The sequence below is a fragment of the Haplochromis burtoni genome, unplaced genomic scaffold, assembly GCF_018398535.1.
Source record: "Haplochromis burtoni strain Fernald_Lab_line unplaced genomic scaffold, NCSU_Asbu1 Contig_21, whole genome shotgun sequence".
Lineage (NCBI taxonomy): Eukaryota > Metazoa > Chordata > Actinopteri > Cichliformes > Cichlidae > Haplochromis > Haplochromis burtoni.
The window spans coordinates 3,093,791-3,115,826 of record NW_024582382.1 but is presented as its reverse complement, the minus strand read 5'-3'; the positions used below and the strand labels follow the sequence as shown (position 1 = coordinate 3,115,826).

General features: G+C 40.9%; 1 protein-coding gene across 1 annotated transcript; it reads left to right on the top strand.

The window, feature by feature from the left end:
- The first annotated feature begins 803 nt into the window (after positions 1 to 803).
- Positions 804 to 21,396, top strand: kank2 (KN motif and ankyrin repeat domains 2). Its single transcript, XM_005939931.2, has 13 exons — positions 804 to 958; positions 6,572 to 6,657; positions 11,836 to 11,918; positions 12,193 to 13,557; positions 14,009 to 14,194; positions 14,272 to 14,380; positions 14,564 to 15,142; positions 15,225 to 15,312; positions 15,857 to 16,076; positions 16,317 to 16,459; positions 17,566 to 17,766; positions 17,852 to 17,950; positions 19,855 to 21,396. Exons 3-13 carry the CDS (start codon positions 11,882 to 11,884, stop codon positions 19,909 to 19,911), a joined length of 3,084 nt encoding a protein of 1,027 aa, XP_005939993.1. The 5' UTR covers positions 804 to 958; positions 6,572 to 6,657; positions 11,836 to 11,881; the 3' UTR covers positions 19,912 to 21,396.
- The last annotated feature ends 640 nt before the right edge of the window (positions 21,397 to 22,036 follow it).

Below are 22,036 nucleotides of genomic sequence, written 5' to 3'. Positions count from 1 at the left end.
GGGCGCTAAATAAATGCACAGCTCAGTGTTCATATCCAAAAAGCGTGATCAAGTTGTTTAAAAATATTTTATTATCGAGTACAGTATGTAAACTTTAATGTTACCAGTGACAGCTGGGGACCAGTGAGGATTTTTAAGATTATAGTTGCTGACTTTACTGTACTTCGTTGCTTATTACTTTCTAACAAGGCGTCTTATTTTGAAAGTTCAGCAATTCAAAGATTTTAACTGTTTCCTTTACAAAAGATTTATTTATTACACATATCAGCCAGATGCTTGATTAGATTAATATTTTAAAAATGAGTATAGAAGTAACAAGGCGTTGAAAAGAGAATCACCACGTTGACTTCATTGTGTTTATTTACATGAGTTCCAGTCATCGATATTTTGGCGTTTAACCGATTCTAATAAACTGCTCTTGAAGGAATGACATTTATATTGTTAGAAGTAACAAACACATTTTTATAAATAAAGTTTTTTCCCCACAATTTGTTTTTTTATTTGCTTTTTTATTTTTTATTTTTTTACATAAAATTAAATACATATTTATATGTCTATCATAGATAAACGGTACAGTACATAATAAATAAACAACCAGACCCATTTAAAAGAAACCCTTTAATTTTCCATTACAGTAAAAAAAATAAAAATAAATAAATGTAGGCCAGTGGGATCATAAATGATCTCATCACTAAAATAGCTTGGCCCCCTTTTTTAATCTATGACTTTCAGACTGAAGGAGGGTCTAACGATTGCACAGCTTCATATATGTCTCTGTAAATATATGAAGACTCCAGCGAGACGTGCAGTGCGCGAGCCCACCGCCTGGCCTCGTGGCCGCGTGCCCTTTAAGAGAAGCGGGAGGGGGCTCGGAGCATCTTGGCTGCGGTGTTTTTGTCTCTCTGTCAGTGAGCGCTCCTCCTGGGCCGAGGCGGCAGAAAGGATTTGCGCAGGGCAGGTAAGAGCAGACAATAAGTTGACTTTCCTCTGTGCGAAAACCAGCTCGGTCTGTCTTTGTCAGCGTGTTTTGTAAATGGCTTCAGACGAGGAGCTTTCAGTGGGACTTCTTTTGTGAAGCGTCGGTCCTGCCCATTCTCCCCTCCGGTGCTCCTTCTCTGAAGTAACGGGTCCTTTATCCTCAAAAATCAACACCTAGCGTAGCTTATGGCTGGTTGTGTATTTCTGTTAAATGTTTCTGACTAATTAGCTTTTATAATTTCATATTAGTATTTATCTGCGGTTGCAGGAATGTTTGACTCTCGCGATTGGTTCTCCGGTGCGTCCTCTTTTTTGTTCACAGCATCACTGGAGGCTCACCGCGCGGGATTAACCAGATTTATCAATATTTATCAATAATTTACATCATATGGGGACTGAGAGTGCGTCTGTCACACTAACTCTGGCCTCACAACCCTAGCTTTCTTAACATTTCTGTTTATAAGCTTTGCATTTTCCATACAGCGGCTTTAATTCATTACATAGGGCTCTATTATTGTCTTGGTGGGCTTGTGGAGGGCGGGGCTGCCTGGAAAGCTCAACTTTTAGGCTCTTAAATCTCGCAGTATGCAACTAAACGCGACATCATTTCCAAAATAGCAAAAAAACAAAAAAGAAAGAAAGGCATTTTGGGTGTGTTTGCACTTTTTTTTTAATCTCATGCTTAATTCAGAAAATGTTGCAACAATCCAGTCAGTTTATAATTTAATTAAAAACGAAAATCTCATTTAAAAACTGTAAGGGCTCATGGGAGAGGGTGGGTCCCACGCACGCTGCAAGTTTTCATGACTTCCAGATGTTCTTCAGCGCTGCTTTTTGCCCTCAATATTTGCTGGTCTCGCCAACTGTAGCTGGCCAGTGGTCAGTGATAAGAAGGGGGGTTATATATTAACAGGGCAAGTGGACCAAATATATACCTTTTGCTATTTCTTTTTCTTTTTCTTTCTTGAAAGACATCTCTAACCTGAGTCCTTTCTCAAATAAACTAGAATCTCCCTGTTAATTTTTGCATTACTATATTATTTGTTTATGAATGCAGTCATTTTACTGAGAAACTTCTAGCTCAGTCAGATGTTGTTTTCATGGTGGGCAAGCAGAACTTGGCAGGATGTGGGAGTGCAGTCATCAGCCTGTTACACTACATCATACAATACACCACTGTCCTGCTGTTGTGTAATGGGTTGCTGGCTGTATTAAATCACCTACCAGCAGCTGTATGGTGCTCACGTGGTCTCTGTCCCATCTGTCATGTTATTACATGGAAAAGGTGTTGGTGTGTCATATAGAACCCATATATTATAATATAGTTAAAGAGCATTAAGGACAGACCTTAGGGATAAATTAGCTTTTGTTACAGTGGTTTAAGACAAAATCAGAGCCCTCACGATTGTAGGATTTATTAAGACAATAATGTGGTTTAGTTTCAGCTAAGAGGACTGCTAACTAAATATTTGCTTGTTAATTTGAGATATGTTGAGTGTAAGTGCAGTAAAAGAAAAAACCCACTCTAAGGGAGTCCCCCAGACTGCATTTTATGGATCTGTGTCCAGGTTTGTCAGCAGCTGGAGTCTCCTTAAGCAGATTCTTTTTTTTCTGAGCTGGAATGTGATTGTTTCATTACAGTGTTTGGATCCGGGGGTGCAGTGGAGGAATGCAGGGCCCATAAACCCATTTGCACACTGGGCCACACGCCGGGCGTTTAAATTGTTTAGCAAGGCTAATGAAATTACACCCTGAACCTGTGTGAGACTGTTTATCACTTTCTTGGATTTTTTTTTTTTTTAACCACAGATGAGCCTTTCAGAGAAGTTTTACTGCATTTTTAATCACCTGTTATATTAAGACAGTATACCATGTTCATAAAGTCATGTGAAATAATGATGGTTTATGGCACAGGGCTCTATAATAATATTAATGGACCTTATTCATTTATGCATGCAGTTTGTTTTTAGTGTGTTATTCTTCCTTTCTAAAAAGCACACTGTGAATATGCACCATAACAACATGAATATTAAACAGGAAGTTTTGCACTAGAGTTGGATAAATATACAGCCCAGCATGAGACTGCTGTGGTCAAGACAGTGAGTTAATACTCCTACTTAACTCTGTCGATTAGGGAGAGCAGTGTAGTGAACATATGGTGAAAAGCTGGCTTTTTCTCTAATAGGGACAGTAATTTGTTATCCTGCTGAATAAGCTGACTGATCTCCTTTATTTTATTAATCACCCAGAGAAGCCAGATGGACTGTGCTGTCCAGTAAGCAACATGTGTAAAGTGCATTGGATTATTATTTTTTCCCTTGTCTGTTTTGTTTTATTTGTGTCTGTACAACCGTTGCATCAACAACTTCACCAAATCAGGAAGTAATTGATAAGATTCTCGAGAAGGAACTGCTTAACTTAGCATGGAAACCGGACTGATATGACTTCCTGCGTTCTGTTGTACCATCTGTTCACACACGCTGACCTGATCTTTTAACCCTCAAACTGCTGTGACTGGCTTTCCACCATCTCTCAATCACTGCTGTCTGGGTTTCCTCCTCTCCAGACCACCTCAGTTTCTCTAAAACAGAGCAACTCTCTGCGTCTCTGCTCAGCATCCGTCTTAATCCCCACCTCCACAACTGCTCAGGAATTTTCTCCCAAATGGCTTTTTTTCCCCCCGTGCCGCTCCTTGTCGCTCAGCCCCACCCTTGCTCAGTTTCCTGTTGGAGGTCAGCACAATGACCAATAGCGGAGAGGCGGGTGTTTACTCTGTTCCTGTTCCAGGAGTAATGTGAGCTGGCCGGCCTCTCCTTTTGGCCATAGTCTCTCTAGCACCAGACTGCTCCAGCTCCACGCCGTCTGCTCCTTCTCATCACCACTCCTTAATGTGAAAAACAGGGCTTTTTCCTAAAGGGCAAGAAGTCCTGGAGGTGACATCCCATTGGGTTATGATTTCACTGTCCCGAATTTAATGGCTACATTAGTCAAAAACCACATGTCCCACCAGCAGCATGAGTACACACTGTATGAGCATGCTGATATGAGATCATCTGGCCTCGCATTTGGTGAAGGCCCTTTCTGTCATGCGGTGACATATGCTCTTCAGCCACATTACGCTGGGTGAAAAATGGCTATTGCTGCTTCTGCATTTATTATTCTTCAGCTCTTTGGGAAAGATTTGTTTTAATTTTTCTGATTTATTATTCATCCAGGGCTAGTTGGCTGAATGAAGCCATCTGTGCTGCAGAATGAGGAGGAAGACAAAGAAGTCTCAGTAGATACAGCAGCATCTTTATGTGACATTTAAAAGCCTTCAGCACATCTTTTTTGAGGTCTGTGGCCTGTTACCCTGAAAAAAAACAACTCTGAACAACAATAAGCTTTATTTAGTGCAACAAAGTGCTACTTGTCTTAGGGATTCTCTCTTTTTTCTCTCTATTTTAGGAGAGGAATGTACAAATGATGGTAATCTCCTAGGTGGAGCCATGTGGGATTATGAGGAGAGGTCCTCTTGAATCGTTATTTACTCATTGTGAGGAGCACTCTGCGGCCCCTCTGTCTGATCTGTAGATGTTTGTCCTGCGTTAGTAGCAGCACTCATTCTGGTGTCAGCGTGATTCATTCTGGTGGAGTCCAAATCTGAGAACAGGCATGTTCTTCTCATTTCAGAAGTTTCCATCTAAAACTTTCTTCCCCCTCCTTTTACAGTTTGCCTGTCTTTCCTCGAATTTCCCCTCTTTTCTGTCCCACCCTCCCTCTCTCACTGTACTCCTTTCTCCCTCTCCTACCGCTGCTACCCCCCCTTTTTTCATTTATGCTCTCTTTCTCCTTGTTACTCTTTCTCCTGGGCTGGGAGGAAGTGACTGAGTTGTTTTTGCGTCCTTGGGGAATAGAAAGATGAAGCTCCCTTTCCTGTAACCCTTTCTTCGTCAGACCTCAAATATGGTCTCCGTTTTGAAACAGACAATTAGCCTGGTATGATGACAGCGGCACGTAAACTGCCGTTCTGAGAGCTTTTCTTTGGGAGCTAAAACTTTTCAGATGAATTAAAAGCAGCTAAATCACTGGGGTTTCATATCATCTTTGCCCATACTTGAATAAATCAAAGTAATATCTTCAACTGTGTTTGTTGATTTATGGGAGTCATCAGGCTTCAGACGGTGTTGGTGTGTTTAGGGGGTATGTGTGTTTTCATCTGTGTTCTGTGGGAGTCCATGGGAGTTCAGCTTGTCTCCTCTGTAATGTTTGGTATTTGCCATCTCCGCCAAACGCACAGTTATAACAGCCCGACATGCGCCGCTGTCTTTGATCTCATTGTTTGCGAGTAGCTTTTGGATTTGATAAATGAGGTCCCATAACTAAGGTGGAAATGTATTCATAATATGTTTTTACTTTGGTATTATTCACAGTCATCAACACATACATCTAGTTTTGTTAACTTTGGAGCCTGTTTAGATTTAGATATCAGTCACTCAGTGCAAGTCCTGCATCTTGTGTTTCCACTTTCTGTCAGTGTGTGGGTCCATAACAGGTCTTCACCAACTGTTTGTTTGTTTTGAGGCAAATTTCCTTACCACACACTCGTCCATACTCTGTCTACCGCTCCCTCTCTTTTTCTCAGAGATGCCCCTCCTTGATTTCTATTAGAACCAGCTGTGGAACTAGGGCCTGAATGAATGGCTCTTTGTGATTTGGCTGTAGTTCTAGTCTAAAAGATGTTTCTCTCCCACCAATACCCTCAGTGGTATTGGCATGGCAACACAATGAAACAATGGACAGAACAACGGCAAGCCTTGTTATGATATGACGCAAAGGTCACTCGTCGGTGTTTTTTAGGCTCTGAGAACTCCAGACAAAATGTCGACCGCACTTTCACAGCAGCCTGACTCTGTGCTGCTGGAGCCAAAGTAGGAGAATCGGCAGCAGACGCTGTCATGCAGCATGTCTGGTTGACACTCACACAGCAGTTAAGACTGTGTTGAAGGAAATACATCATGAGGCTCATGAAATCAGTCTAGCCTTAGGTGATACAGACAGGTTCCCACTAATCCAGAGGGTGGGGGTGTTTGTGAGTGCCACTGGATTTGGGAGAGTTAGAAAACTGACACATTGCCCAATCACATGGCAGGGAGGCTCCCGCTCCCAGCCTTGAATTGATTAGAGAGCCTTGAACTGGAATGGGGTGGGGGAAATTATTTCTAGAAAGCTGTGAGAGGAGAACTTGCACATGGTTCAGGCTTCACTTATATTGTGCAACAGTCAGTGTGTGATTTGCATCTTATGGGTGTATGTTGTTCACATCCGGTGTGTGAGTCAAAAACACTGACACACTGGATGTGTGTTCTGTTTTGAAATGTTTGTTTCCTGCTTTGCAACCTGTGTTTACCCTCACGTCATGCCCACCTGTTATGAATCTCTGTTTATCTCTGTGTCAGCAGAGCTGCACACCCTTTCCATGATTTTACTGATGTCCCCTGAAAACTATTCCTGCATATATCCCAGTTATTGTCATTTTTCTGGACTACTAACTGATACAGTCAAAGGCAGTGGCAGCCAAAGTTCAAATTTCCTCTATTCTTATTTCCCGCAGGTGCTGACTGTAAGAGAGCAAGAAAAGGAAGGGAGAGGCAAGGGGCCTGGGGAGGAGAGATCCCATCCTCGCAGCGCAAGCAGCTGGTATGAAGTAGAAAATAAATCCCTCTTTTCCTAATTCACAAACCATTCCCAAGCTTGAGCAAAATCGCAATCACCAAAGGCTGAGAGTCAGCAGTGCAATGGAAAACTCCATAAAGATCGTCTCTGGGTGGTGGAAAGAGCGGCGGTATTTTTGACTTAGTAGTACTGAGGTTTAATCCTTTGTAATGGCAATAATAATAAGGTGACTCAATGAATGGAAGCAATGAGTTTGATAAACTAGGGAGAACAGACCTTGAAATGAAGCTTGGCATTTTAAAATTACTCATCACGGTGGTCTCAGTCTTCTGAGGGAATGTTTATCCACACTGTAACTCAAACCGAGTTTTAACCCTTTTAATACCATGCTGGAGTTTGGTCTGCATAGAAAGGAGTAAACCCGAAACTTTCATGCACATAGAGGAAAAAATCTTTTTCAGTGGTGAGTACGAGTAGTCAATTAAGCTACAGCATTATGCAGTTACTCTCGTGACATCCTACAGGACATACCACAGACGCGTAATTTGTGCTGGATGACCTGCATCTTACCCCCCCAGGGGTTGTCTTAATCTTAATAGCAGGGAATAGAGGGGAGAGACCAGACCATGCTAGCTTCCTCTAGCATGGTATGCAGCTCTATGAAGGAGGTAGGGGGGAGTAATGGGGGCAAACCATGTGTCCTAGATGGAGGCTGGCTGGGGAGAGTTGTGCTGGGGAAGGGCAAATGCTGGTTTCTGTTCAGATGTCATCTCAAAGGAACTCTGTTTAAACCAGAGAGACGGAGAGGAAGGTCAGCCACTCCACCCCAGCCATACTCACACACTCAGTGGAATACGTGCACACACATTAGCACATATGAAACACTCTGCTGTTGTTGTAGGAGCCTGATAGTGGAAAATAATCAGTTTAAATAAGAAGATTTCAGAATTTTGGAATTTGTTCAGGGTAATTAGTTTGAAACGAGTATGCCGTCAAGGGTGTCCCTTAAGCCCCACTTTACATTTTGCACTTTGCATTATTTATAGAGCTTCTTGCTCAAGTAATTAGAAAACACATTGGAATAACAGCAAATTTACTTACAGGGATAAAACAAGTTTTTATTCATGATGCAAATTAAACATACACTAGACCCAAAATATGTGTTTATAAAGCTATATTTTATCAACGCTAATTTTATAAACTCAGCAGAAAAAAATAGTATTATATATACCTAGGTATCACTATACAAGAGAATCTAAACAACATCAAATTTAAATTATTCTTTTATGCTAAAAGAAATAAAAGTAGACCGTGAACGATGTGCTCCCTTAATTTGTATAATAAAGTAGAAATTGTGAAAATTTGATTTTATTTCTTCTGCTATTCCTTTTTCAGTCCGTACCAGCAGAGATATTAATAAAACAGATTAATAAATGGAAATGAATACCTGTAGGATAGGGCAGGGTAATAAGTCTAGAGTAAAATTTAAAATACTACAGCTAGGAAAAGAAAAAGGTGGAATGTTCCTGCCATGGTTGAAGGACTATTGTAGAGCAACACAGTTACAGTATTCATTCTGCTGGTGCAACAGTGGGTATGGTGCAAAAATGGAAAGGTTAAGAATTAAGCCAGTTGAGTGTCATCCTACAATCTGTGGTAGGTGAGATAAACAAGTACCTAAATAAATTAAGTGATCTGACAGAAGTATTGTTAAATATATTGTTTAATTAATGTAAGAGGAATAACTGTTCTTAAGATTTTTGGAATATAGTGAAGATTTTAAACGAATATAATTCGGACTTGAAGTTTAGAGACTGGGCCTGGAAAGGCATTACATCATATCTGTTATTTCAGCCAATACAGATCTCAAAAGTTTTCAACTTCTTAGTGAAACCTGCAATTTACATGAGGTCCTCATAAATATTTTTTTATTGATGTTACCCAGAATTTGTTCATATATGCAGTGTCTTGGGAAAAAATTCCACCTTATACATCAAGGTCAAATCAAGTAACAAATACAACACTAACAGGTGAAGATAGGTTATATAAATAAAATAAAATGACAGCACCTTTATTTAATAATTCATTTTTTTATAACCCCAAAAAGAAAACATCAACAAAGGGGCAGATCTGGAATCTGGACACTGCTGGATACAATGTGATATTACAATGGCTGATCATTATCACATGTTTTCTAATTGTCCAGCAAAACAATCTTACTGAGCAAAGACAGTAACATAAATTAACTCATAATAGGTTTTGAGCTTGACTATACTCTCGATATCATATATTTAGGTAATCGACCAAATGACTTGTACATTTGAGGCAAATATAGCCATGAAGTATTGCTTAGTGCCAGTAAAAAGGCAATAACAAAGAAGTGTCTGGACAAGAACCACTTACAGGGGAGTGCTTCCTTGCTATCATAAAAGAAATATCCGAAAGGAAAAACTTATCATCTCTGCTCATTAAATTGGCTGTTATTTATGAATGGTAGTTTTACACAGGGAAAACTACTCTCCTGTGTCTGGGAGTTTTTTTTCCATGGTACCTATAGTTTTGGAAATTAGGCATTGCTCATACAGGATTTTTATATTTGCACGTCAGATGTATGCTGAATGGATCAGGCCCTCTGGCCTCATCCGTGAACTGGATAAAGTTGATGGACTATTGGATATTCATCTATGTTTTTTATTAGGTGTTCATCAGCAGGTGTCTGGGTTGACCCTTCCTTTTTTTTCCTTTCTTTTTCCCTCTGGGACTAATCGTACAAATAACCATCACCATGTAGTCAGCTATTGATTGTGTGCATTTTAATGATTTACCCGTAGTAACCTGATTTTTTTCTGTTCTGTCTCTCTATGCTTGTTTGCTTCTTCAGAGCAAAATTATAAAAATAAAGTGGAATTTGAAGGGAAGTCGAGTAGATGACATGAACCAGTCTGCTTGGCAGGCATGTTAGGTTGCAAAACTACATACTCTAATTATATCTCATCGGCTGTCCCCTGTCAGTGCTGCCCTCCACCCTGTACGCATATTCTCTCACACAGTCTGTCTTTTTGCAACCACGCCTCTATGTCCTACTCTCACTTTCTCACATATGTAGTCATTCCCAGACCGCACTGTACACCAGACACTGTACACCATCAGTCTGACACTTTCAATGGAGATAAACAGACACTTAAACTGTAGGCTGAAGGCAGGCAGCCAAATTCTTCATCTTTTTTTAAGGTTCTCCAATATTAGTCAAGATTTGTCTTTTTTTCTCCACTTTCTCATATGCAAGTTAAAATTTTATATCTGGGGCATAAAGTCCTCATGTGTAAGCTGAAGGATAGTTGGCTTCATTTTAAATTAGATTAACCAGTGTGATTCTTCCTTACCACCATGGTGCCAATCTTAAAATGGGTTTGGGTTTGCATGCAGTCTGTATTTCACGGCCCAATAGTTGTGTGGCAATCTTGGAATGAGAGGGTGATGAAAGGGTACAGATAAGCAGAATCACATCGAGAAATTAAACTGACTAAAGCACTTCAAAAATACCATGTCAATTTAGTCAGTGTTTCCAAGTGTCCTACTTTTCACAAACGAGCAAGCACGGGCTAGGGTCACAAGATAGATGGAGAGAGAGCGCGAGAGCGAGAGAGGAAGAGAAAAAACAAAAAACAGCTTTAGACTGAGGCAAATATAGTTTGCACTTGAAAACAAAGTGGTTTGCAGCGCAGACTTCTGTTCCTATCTTATCAAAGCCATAGTATATAAAGATGTTCAACTGACTAATGCTGTGGACGGCTTAAAGACTTCCACAGTTCCCACAAAGTGATGACCTAGAAAGTTAATCTTTTCCAAGCACACACCAACTCAGAGGCATGGCATTAGGGTTTCTACATTTTTGCTGGCAGTGTGTTGCTCTCTGTGGAGGGAAAGGCTTAGTCTTTTGTTTATAAAGAGTCAAAATCCATATGTTACCTTTGGTAAAATGCAAGTTCTCAGCAATTCACTGTGTGTTTTGGCTGAATTAAAAAGCATCTAAGTGTGCAGAGGAAAAGAAAGGGACTAGCTGAAACCTTCTGATCATCAGCTGATGCTTAGAGGGGTAAAACGGGAGCAGAAGAGCATAAAGAAAGGACAAATAGAGAAGAAGCCAGAGATGGAAGAAGTGCAGGAGAGAAAGAAGAGAGAGTGTCTGTAAATCCTAATGTGAGAGGCGAAGTAAGTGCGCACAGATGATTCCTAATAAGGCTGTAACTGGCAAATCTCTGTCCTAGAATTAGCTGCCAGGAAACTTTCCCCCTGTAACTTCTCTTCTCTGAATGCTATGAACAGAAACAAATATACAACTGACAGTGGCCCAATATGCTCAAAAAAATGGAAGGATAAAATAAGGAATGGAGGCAGGCGGGTAGAAAGGCTAATGCTATTTCTGACCATTATACAGAGAGAGCAATGCAGTCAAAAGCGGTAATTATTTCTGGACACACTATGTCATGCAGACTTTACAGTTAACTTAAGATATTAAGATATTTGAATACTGATTCTGTTAGGTTTTAGTTGGATGTAGACAGTTGTGTATTACTGCATCTTTATAATTAATGCAAGAAAAGCCACTTTTACAAACACCTTAAAATACTCACCAAAAGACTCAAAACAACAAAAACTTCCACAAATCCACTACAAACTGGACCTGGGAGCAATATGCTTATTTGCACACTTAATCACATAGTTACTGAACACACATCTAAATTATACTGTATTTGCATATTTTGCATCTTGCACATGTCTCACATGTCCTGTCTTGTCTACAATATCCTGACCGTAACTTGAACCTGATATTCAACACCTACTGCACAATCCACTTCGTATTGTCTCTGTTCTGTCTTTGTTTATGGTACAGTTTGTATTGAATAGTTATTATTATAGTATTGTATAGTTAGTAATTAGTACCTTTTTATCCCTTAATTTTACCCAAATTTAGCATATTATTTATTTGTAATTCCTAGTTTTATATCTCTTGGAGATATATCTTTTATATACTTATAGATGCACCATGGGGGGCTTGGGGTGAAACAGCATTGCAGTACTCTGTATACTGTGTATATTGTTGTATTGACAATAAAGCTCTTGAAATCTTGAATCCTTTGTTATTTATAGAAATGTTTAGTGTACAATATGTTTAATTTCAACACTTTTGTCTCCTTACAGGTGAGCGTGTTTGTGTGACTCTCTGAAAAGCAGCCACAGGCGCATTATGGCACAGGTGCTGCATATGGACCCCGGCTTCCCAGGTGCGCCCTCTATTTTTAATTCCTTATAATGATCAACATAAAGATGATGATAGGTTAATGCTTTTGTTAGGATTTAAACTATCACACAACTGGCATGTATTTTAACTGTAAGATTGTGTCATAATGAACTCCAACAATCCACTTTGTGCCTAATTTGGTGATGAATTCTGAGTACATTTATAACTGTGGAGTAGCTGATGCTTTTTTCTGAAGTCTGAACCCAAGATTAGATGCAGATTTCCGTTTGTTTAAAGTTTATTTCCTTCCCCTGCAGGGAAACTCAACCCACCTGCCCCCCCTTCCCTGCACGCCAAAGAACAGGAGGCACCCTACTCAGTGGAGACCCCCTATGGCTACCGTCTGGACCTAGACTTCCTCAAATATGTTAACGACATAGAGAAGGGGAACACTATCAAGAAGGTGCCTGTCCAACGCCGGCCACGCTATGGCTCTTTGCCCCGTGGCTATGGCTACGCTGGCTCCTGGTGGACCTCCACGGAGTCTCTCTGCTCCAATGCCAGCATGGACAGCCGGCATTCCTCTTACTCCTACTGTGCCCCAGGCTACCATACATCACAAAGGCCCAGCTTCAGCACTGCCCGGGTGGAGAAGACTCTGTTGGATGCTCGCAGAAAGCTGGAAGAAGAGAAAGAGGGACGGAGATTCTCCAATCTTGGCAGCATGCACAGCAGTGTAGTTGGCTCTAACACCTCCATCAGCAGCGCACACAGCTTCAACCGGTCACAGGGTGGAGGTGGATCTTTCACTCCCATGAGCTCTGGCCTGTCCACCCCAGTAACTCCAACCCCAGCTCACTTGCAACATGTCAGGGAGCAGATGGCTGCAGCCCTGAGAAAGATAAAGGAGCTAGAAGAGCAGGTGAAAACAATCCCTGTGCTCCAAGTTAAAATCTCAGTGCTGCAGGAGGAGAAACGGCAGCTCAGTGTCCAGCTGAAGAGCCAGAAGTTCCTGGGCCACACTCTGGGGTTCAACCGAGGTCGTCCCAGAGGGGAGCTCTATATTGACATCCCTGAAGAAGACATGAGCACTGGAAAGGGGAGCAACAACAATAAGCCAGCAGGGTCACTGTCCCCCACCACACCTGATGGGTCCAAGCAAGACTCAGGGTGTGAGATTGAGGACACAGTGATTGTGAGTGGAGTGCGACCAGATGCAAAGCGGGAAGTGCGCACCATTGGCGTGGGACCAGAGGACTCAAGAGGAAGTCGTCATGTGGGGGTCTGGGTTCAAGAGAAGGATCTGGGACTGCTGCCTGAGACAGAAGTCCTCAAAAATCAAGTGGGTCAGCTTGAGGGTCAACTAAAGAGGACAATGCAGGAGCTACAGGCTGCACAGCAGCAGGTGGCAGGAGTCCAGAAGGGCCCTCAGGCAGAGCATCCAGTCATAGCAACGAGCCTGGGCTGGCAGGAGCCTCAAGGCTGCAGCCTGCATACACTAGTCAGCTTCACACAGCAACGACACCAGAGGGACCAGAGAACTGTAGGAATTCAGGTGTACACACTGGAGCAGCCTACTGTGGTAGAGGTGGGAACACTGCTCCGAGCAGAGACCTGCAGCTCCCCCCCCATTCAGCCTGCTGCTGGAGGCGTGGAAGACCACCAGAGAGGGCGAATTGAAGGTCTGTTACTGAGACTTTATGAGCTTAAACTGGAGAGTCTGATGCAGTCCAATGCAAGAGCATTTTGTGAAACCTGTGCAAAAAATTTCCCAGATATGAATTATGCTTAGTCCTAAACTGAAAGGAAAAAAATCACCAAGGATCTGTTCTTAAAAAAAAGTATGTGTGTGTCGGGCGGGGGTTGGTCCAAGGCTAGACTTAATCATTGTCTGAGAAACTGAGTCTGTCACCCTCAAATATATGTTTTTACTGAAAGTTGAAAAGTCGTTGAAAAGTCGCAAATACTTCTATATTTAATATATTTAAATTTTAACTGGAGGGGTTTGGAATGCTGCATTACTGCTGGATTGTACTGCATCAGACTGTATCTTTGCAATAACAATTATTTATTGCATTACTGCACAAAAAGACTGATTAGTTAGCTTTGAAATGTTGTTTGTCTCTCCCTCAGATGCTCCAGTTGAGTTGCCGATTGCAGTCAGCTCTAAGCAGGTACGCGATGTCTTGAAGAGCAGGTTGTCCACCTCAGTACCTGTAGCTAATCCTGCCATTGCTGTTGCATCTGATGATCGGATTGTGCATAATAAGGAAGAAGCAAATGATTCTATCCAATCACAAGAAGGCTTACCTAAGACAGGTATGTGATTTTTAAACTAGTGTCTTCTGACCACATCATGCTCCCATTGTATGAATAATTGCTGGTATCTTTTCTAGCTTCATCTCCCCAATTGTCTCTGAGATCAATTATGAAGCGGAAAGCAGAAGGTGAACCAGGCTCGCCCTCTACGAAGAAAAACCTACAGTTTATTGGAGTCAATGGAGGGTAAGTGTTAGTTATTGCATAGCAGCAGTCGGCTATTTTCATCCACTGAGTACCGTGTCAAGGGAATGTTGTCAGCATAAGGTTAAGTAAAAAGGTAAAAGAAGAAGCAGAAATGTACTCCCTGTGTCACCTGCAAAGACTCTGAGCTGTTTGAGCAGAGTGAAAATTGTTCTTGTCTTACAGCTACGAGTCCACATCCTCAGAAGATAGCAGCAGTGAGAGCTCAGATGAGGGGAGTGACTCTAGTGAATATCATGAAGCCAGAGAAAAACTTCCAGAGTCTACAGTCCAGCACCAGCAGACAATACACAACAAGGATTCCAACCAAGAAGAAAGCACCAGTGTACCTCAGCAAAATGCTGTCAAACTACCAGCTGCCATTCCAGACTCAAGTCCCAGCCAGTCTGCAGCTGTAGACACAATGCCATCAAACAAAGCACCTCAGTCACCAGCGACAGACACTGTGGTGCAAAAATGTGCCTCACAGCCACCAGCATCAGACCACGCCATACCTCCTCCATGTTCATCAAATGATTCTGAGACTGTCAAACAATCATCAGAAAAGCACAAACAGGTCACCTCCACACCAGTTAGCACTGAATCCACTCCTGAGCAGAAGGCTTCACTTACCTGTTCTTCATCACCTGGCCTCACTAAAATCAGTGATAACGCCCAGCAGCGGTACAGCGTCCAGGCAGAGTGCAAACCAGCAGATGAACGTATTTCAAATGAGACTGCGACAGCGCCTTCAAAACAAGTCAGGTAAGTGTACACAGAGTCTGTCTGTGAGGATTAAAGGATCTATGAACATCTGAGAGTGATGTTGTCTCCTTATCTGCCACAGACTGGAGCTGACTGACAGCCTGATGTTAGCTCTGCATGCCCTGCAGAAAGCCCTGGGGGAACCTAATGCCTTCAGCCAACAAGGAGCAGTACGTGTTGAGTCTAATTCACATTTCTCCACATTTCTTCACATTTCTCCTGTCGTCACTTCTTTCTAGGAAATTCAGAAGGTTCACTTTTAAAATAAATGACATAGACCAACCACAAACAAGGAGGCACAGCTACCCACAAACTGTGCACACTCAATAATTTAATTTAGAATATATTTTACTTTAGTTTGCCAACTCTAAATATTTACTAAAGCATAGCTTAAGATGTTTGATTATCTGCATGTTTGATTCAGGAAAGAGTTTATGCCGGATGCCCTTCCCATTTATCCTGGCTTGGGAACGGCACTAAGACTACACTGGATTGTTGCACCCCATGTCTGGAATAAGACTAAGTTAAAATAAGAAAATTCTTAACTTTGGTTTCATAATTTTTGCAAGTACTGAAAGATCAAACAACACATTAACTCAAGGCTTCTCCTGAGGTTTGGTTTCACATTTTTGATGTCGTCGTTGCTCTTGCATTTCTCCAGCCATCTGTCAAATGTTTATTTGCCTTAACAGTCCTCATTGTGTCTGATCTCAGAGGGCAGCTTACACCACAGTGCTGCAAGAGTGGCTACGTGTGTCCTGCCACAAAACGGCCGACACAGCTGTTGTCAAGGCCTACATGGACACTTTCGCCTCAATCTCCCCTCAGCTGCTGGAGTTTGTCATAAATATGGCTGACGGCAACGGGAATACAGCCCTTCACTACACTGTCTCCCACTCCAACTTCCCCGTGGTGAAACTTCTGCTGGACACTGGTGAGTTCTGTGCTTTTATGAGAAAACAACAGAGGCGCTGGAGAAAAATTGGATATTAAGCGAAGTAAAATCTCATAAGACTGAAGAGTCAAAGTAAAGTCTTATGGTTATTTTTTATTATGATAATCTCTACAATTTAAGAAATAAGTCATATTAAATTATTAATAGTAACGATCCCTTTTACTTTGTTGTGCTGCTGTTATATCACCTGTCAAATTGATTGGCCTCTTTACCTGACAGGCTTGTGTAACGCTGACAAGCAGAACAAGGCGGGCTACACAGCCATCATGCTGACGGCTCTGGCTGCCTTCCACTCCGACAGTGACCTTCAAACTGTCCTGCAGCTGCTGCGCACAGGGGATGTCAATGCCAAGGCCAGCCAGGTGCGCCCTCTACTGCTCATTAGTTTTTACTGCGTCTCCACACACACACAAAATTCCCCCATTGTCACGCATTAGTGCAGGACTAGGACTGCATAAAATGTCTTATGTTTCAAAAACTGTAATCATTACAAAAAGTACAAGAGTAAAAACTTTGTAGACAGCTGACCCATGGCCAAGGGCTTCACAAAAGTTGTCACAACAGTGACACTGTGTGGACAGTTAGAAAAGTACAAAACTGTAAAACTTTCATAGCCTCCCACTGGTTGTTACCCAAACAAGAAGTGGTAACCAGATCCCAACAAACTAAATGTGCGTTTTATTGAAATATTTCTTTGTCAAGGAAAATGTGGTGCACGATACTAACCCTGGGAGGCATTTAGCATGTGAAGGACATATTTTATTTTAATCCAATTTCTCAAGACAATGAGCTGATATTTCTACTTCTTTTTTTTACTTCCATGTATTTTTCTGTTTATTCCACTTTTAACACTGTAAGCATCTGATTATCATTTGGCTTTCAGAGGAATACATCCATTAACAGGGACATTTTTTATAAAACTGACAAATTTCTGGAAAATATTTCTTGCACCAGTTTTACCCAGTTATTTAGAATTTTCAGTCTTTATTTGTCTGAAACTTTTTTTGTGACATTTTGGCAAATATTCCAGAAAAATCTGAATACCTTGTGATTTTGTGTGGATATACAATTTACCACCTTGGGCATAGTGCAGGTAGCAAAAGCCAGTGACATGCATGAGGCCAGTGATTATAGTCTTTGTTGCTTTCCTTACAGTCATTCAGTAAAAGCCGCTCTAACTAATTAAGTTTGGAGCGATGTGGGATATGACAACAGGGGATAAAAGTTGTGAATTTCTATGAAGCCAATGTAGAAAAAACAGCCAGTCTCATTCGCTCATCTGGTTTGATTCCTGTTAGCAATCACATTGCAATTGCTCTAGAAACTAGACCGTCTTCTTACAAGTGATTTTAAGAATTCTGCTCAAAATGTATCTGCTGCACCATGTACACAAATGCAGTCTCAATGTGTCCACAGTTTGGTTAAAAAATTAGGGTAACAGTAATTTTAAACAATGTGTGTTTTGTAGGCTGGACAGACAGCGCTGATGCTGGCAGTCAGTCATGGTAGAGGGGACATGGTGCGAGCGCTGCTGTCCTGCGGGGCACAAGTTAACATCCGCGATGACGACGGCTCCACTGCACTCATGTGTGCCTGTGAACATGGTCATGTGGACATTGTGCGTCAGCTGCTATCAGTGCCAGGATGTGATGCCAATCTCACCGATAATGTAAGAATTCCAGTTCGGTCTGTGGTTATGCGGACTCCTTCCCAAAACCAGCGCCTTACCAACATTTTCTCATTGTATTAAACAGGATGGCAGCACTGCTCTGTCCATTGCCCTTGAAGCCAGTCAGAATGACATCGCTGTGCTTCTGTACGCTCACCTCAACTTTGCAAAGCCTCCATCCCCTGTGAGTATCTAAATATGCTGCTAAGACACAAAGTAGCCCTTTCACACCAACATTCAACAATCCAAGAAATGTGTCATGGAAGTGATTGCCACTTTCTATGGCTAATAGCACACGGATAATTATGTAATATTCTTGTTTGCATGCAACCCATCCAAACTGGATTTTGTCACATATTGAGCCACGCAAACACAACCTCGGTCAATTATTCCTCCAACCAGTTTCTTTAAAATAAGCCTCCTTCCCACATCTGGGCAGTGTTGCAATGTTTGCGTGTTCTCAAACACGTGTTGATATGCAAGAGTTGCATATGGTTTACTGCATACCTACAGAAATTAAAGTTGGCTTTGGGTTGAGCAAAAATAGCAAACAAGCAAATCTGTTTAAGCCAGAAACCAATTACCCACAAGCTTGCAGCTGTCAAACAAGTCACTGTCTTAGAATAAGTACACATTCTCACTTAATGTGGGCTTTATGGTGTATGTTTGTGCAGCTCTTTGGCTAAACAGAACGAGAGATGCATAACTTTGTCATATAATTTGACTTCTACCTGCTCCCCAACAAAACCTAAACTTCACTCATTCTTTTAAGTTTATTTTTTTAAGTTTCCTAAAGTGACAGCACATTGCTGAAACATGCAGACATGAGTCTGCTCATGTTTCTCTATCCTACCAACAATCTGCACTCGTCTTTCAGGTATGAATCACTATCCCAGCCTCTCAGCTGGCTATTAGTTTGTATATAACACAAAGTTGACCGTAAACAGGCAAGATGTGTCATAAACTAGTATATAAACCCCCAAGTGATGGACAAATTCCAGATGTGCTTTATGCATTTTATTTCACAACCTGGCTAATAAACTACAACAAGCACTAACAAAGGGAATTTTTGGAAAACTGTAATTAACTATCAGGAATGTGTGATTACATGTAATGTAAATGTGTATGTTTGGATGACTGGTAATGTATGTTGAAAGCAAAAGAAGGGAACCCAAGGACCAAGCTGTAGCTCAACCAGTTAGTCATAGCCTGAGCACACCTGGCCCTGTGTTGCTCATCCAGGTAATTATTCTCAGTCAGCTCTTTCAGGACAAAGCACAGCATGATCAAAACAAAGCAGAGTCACCTAGTGAACAGAAGGCCCAGGAGACAGTACAGTGTCTAAAGAATGCCCCTAACATATGAGTAATTCCATGTCTTAACAAGAACATGCTTCAGTGGGATTAATTCTTAATATACAAACAGGATGTGTGGTTTCAACGACACATACTCAAATATAATATATTTTGTATTTAAAATGGTAATGTAATATTAATGTGCATGTAAATGTAGTGATCAAGAGGTGCTTTACATGAACAGAAACCACTCCTGGAAGAGAAAATACAGGGGAAATATGATGCACTTAAACAGTAAAAGGATCTAAACCTGAGATTTTTCTTGGATTGGCAGTAGCTGTTATTTTAACTTCACAAAATGTTCATTTCTTCCCAGTGTTAGGTTCATGGGTTCAGAGAGAGTGAAGCAGGAGATTGATAAATGGGTTATTGCTGTAGTGGCAACAATGTGCACTGATCTGGTGAAACAATTTGAGCTGTGGGAAGTGACTGAAAAAAGGAGAACATAGATGAAAGCAGTAGAAATGAGTTTCCTATGAAGGGTGGTGGGTTATCTCTTAGAGGTAAAATGAGCTTGGTCATCCAGGAGGGGCTCAGAGTAGAGTTGCTACTCCTTCCAAAGTATTTGGGGCACGGGGAAAAGCCCCGGGGCAAACCTAGGACACACTGGGGAGACTACATCTTTCCGCTGGCTTACCTTGGTGTACCCTGATGGATGGATGGATTAACCATGATGAATTTGATAAAAAATTCTAAACTATAATTTGGTTAATTTTTTTTTTTACTTGTCCAGGTTTCCCCCAAGTCTCCGCTCTTGGGCTCCTCTCCTCCTGCTGGTGAACTAAAGTAAACCACACGCCTACTGCTCAGCTACACAGCCAATCCACAGATGTTTATTCATCTATGTACTTAAAGGAAACATCAAGTTTGTTTGTGTGTTTGTTTTCACCCTGAATAATTTAATTATGTGCAGATAATTACGTGAGAGCTCGCACCATTGTTACTCATTGCTTATTGTACACAGTGGTCTTACTTTAATCCCAGTGGTGGTTGGAAAAGTGTGAAACTGAACATTGAATGGATTTCGTTCTAGTTTTGCAACAATCCAGTTGTCAGCACTATTTTTACAAATCCAAACTGTTCACTGCATTTCACTATACGTTCAATTGTTATGCACTCGTTCTGTAATTCCATATCAGTTTTATATAAGTTGGCTCATAGAGCAGTGTGTTTTCATTGTACCATAGGTGTTTCACAGTAGCATCGTTTTGTGTGACCATCACAGTCATTTGGAATAACTGAAGCCACCCCTCTCGTGGGTAAGTGTCCTTGCATCAACTAGCTCATTGGTGCTACAAAATATAACACTCCAATAGTCTGTTGATATTTATACACAAGATTTATTTACTTGAGAGTATTTTTGATATTGATTTTTTTTTAATCATTCTGACTTAATTCAGGACCTCGTGGTTTTATTTCCCAGGTGTTGGTTAACTTTACACCTTTTTAACCAGTTTTATGTGTTTATCACATTCCCCAAATCAAACCCAAAGATGTCTGTTTCACATCACCTCTTTTTAAAGCTGCTTATTGTGGTAATAATGTTAACACAGGTGGTGTTAAAGAGGAGAGAGGTTACCATTGTTCTCTGATGGCTGCGGTACTATGGTCTTTGTATTTTTATATGTGAAGGTTTTTCGGATGGTTGATTAGAGGGTATCTGTGTTTGTGATGTGTGCTCATAAAATTTAACAAGACTTTGTTGAGAGAGCGCTGGTGAAGCCAGTGAGATTTGTCAGGGAACCAGAAAGTAAGTGATTTTGGTCTTAAAAGGGCGTGCCATGTAAGATAGGAATATTAAAATAATATATGTCAGTGTAAACTGGTAATAATTATGCCTGAAATCGAACTCCTTGAACTAAAGTGCATAGGCTATTGATGTCAAAATTTCTATTACTTTTTAAAGATGTTTTACCAATTTTCATATTCACTTTTAAGCAAATTTTTTATAAATTTCAATTTTTTTAAGTATCTATCTTTTATACATTTGGAGTTTTTAAGCTCACGCCTGCGTTATGTAATCACACAGCTCTGTAGTTAATGTTTTATGATGGTTTTATGAAAATGCTAGATTGTGTGTCTCTTCTTCTAATTTGTGCATTTTGGAAAATAATAAATAAATGTGGACCACATGTTTTGTTGTCTTGTAAGTTCCACTCAGTCATGTAAAAACAAGGTAAAAACAGTTTGCATATAGAACCCCACAGGTTCCACTAGAGGGAGTCCTAACGCAAACAACTGGGGCTGGTCTCTTTTGTTTTCTTGGCCTTTTTTTTTTAAAATACAGTTTAATTGTGTTTTTCAGCTCTGAAAATCCTACGTGGTTTTGATGAAGTTATGAGTGCTCTGAAAAAAAAGCTATATAAAGAAAGACTTTCTGATAGTCTAAAAATATGATAATTTGCATTCAGTACTGGGATGTATTTTTAGTATCTTGGTATTCTTCTTGGTATAGTCCAACATCAAGTGTACATAACATTAATAATATGGCAGTATACTCAACAGTTCATTCTGACTTGGGCAGAGAAAACACGTACAGTAATGTGTACAGTAATGCTAAACATTCTCTGTGACAGTATAGCTCAATATGGGCCAATGAGCTGCAGATTCTATATTTAAATTTTGGGCCTTTAAAGGGCCCCAAAATTCAAGATCTGAATCATCCAAACTTTGATGTTACATTGTGCCCGTGCATATTCAAGGGATTGAGTAAAGGGATCTCAAAACAGGCTCTTATTTTTGCTTTAAGGTATACAGGGAGTGCAGAATTATTAGGCAAATGAGTATTTTGTCCACATCAACCTCTTCATGCATGTTGTCTTCCTCCAAGCTGTATAGGCTCGAAAGCCTACTACCAATTAAGCATATTAGGTGATGTGCATCTCTGTAATGAGAAGGGGTGTGGTCTAATGACA

Coding starts and splice junctions, on each gene's coding strand:
- kank2 (XM_005939931.2), top strand. CDS start 11,882: ATGGCACAGGTGCTGCATATGGACCCCGGCTTCCCAG. Junction 13,558..14,008: donor CCAGAGAGGGCGAATTGAAG/GTCTGTTACTGA, acceptor TCTCTCCCTCAG/ATGCTCCAGTTGAGTTGCCG. Junction 17,951..19,854: donor TTGCAAAGCCTCCATCCCCT/GTGAGTATCTAA, acceptor TTACTTGTCCAG/GTTTCCCCCAAGTCTCCGCT.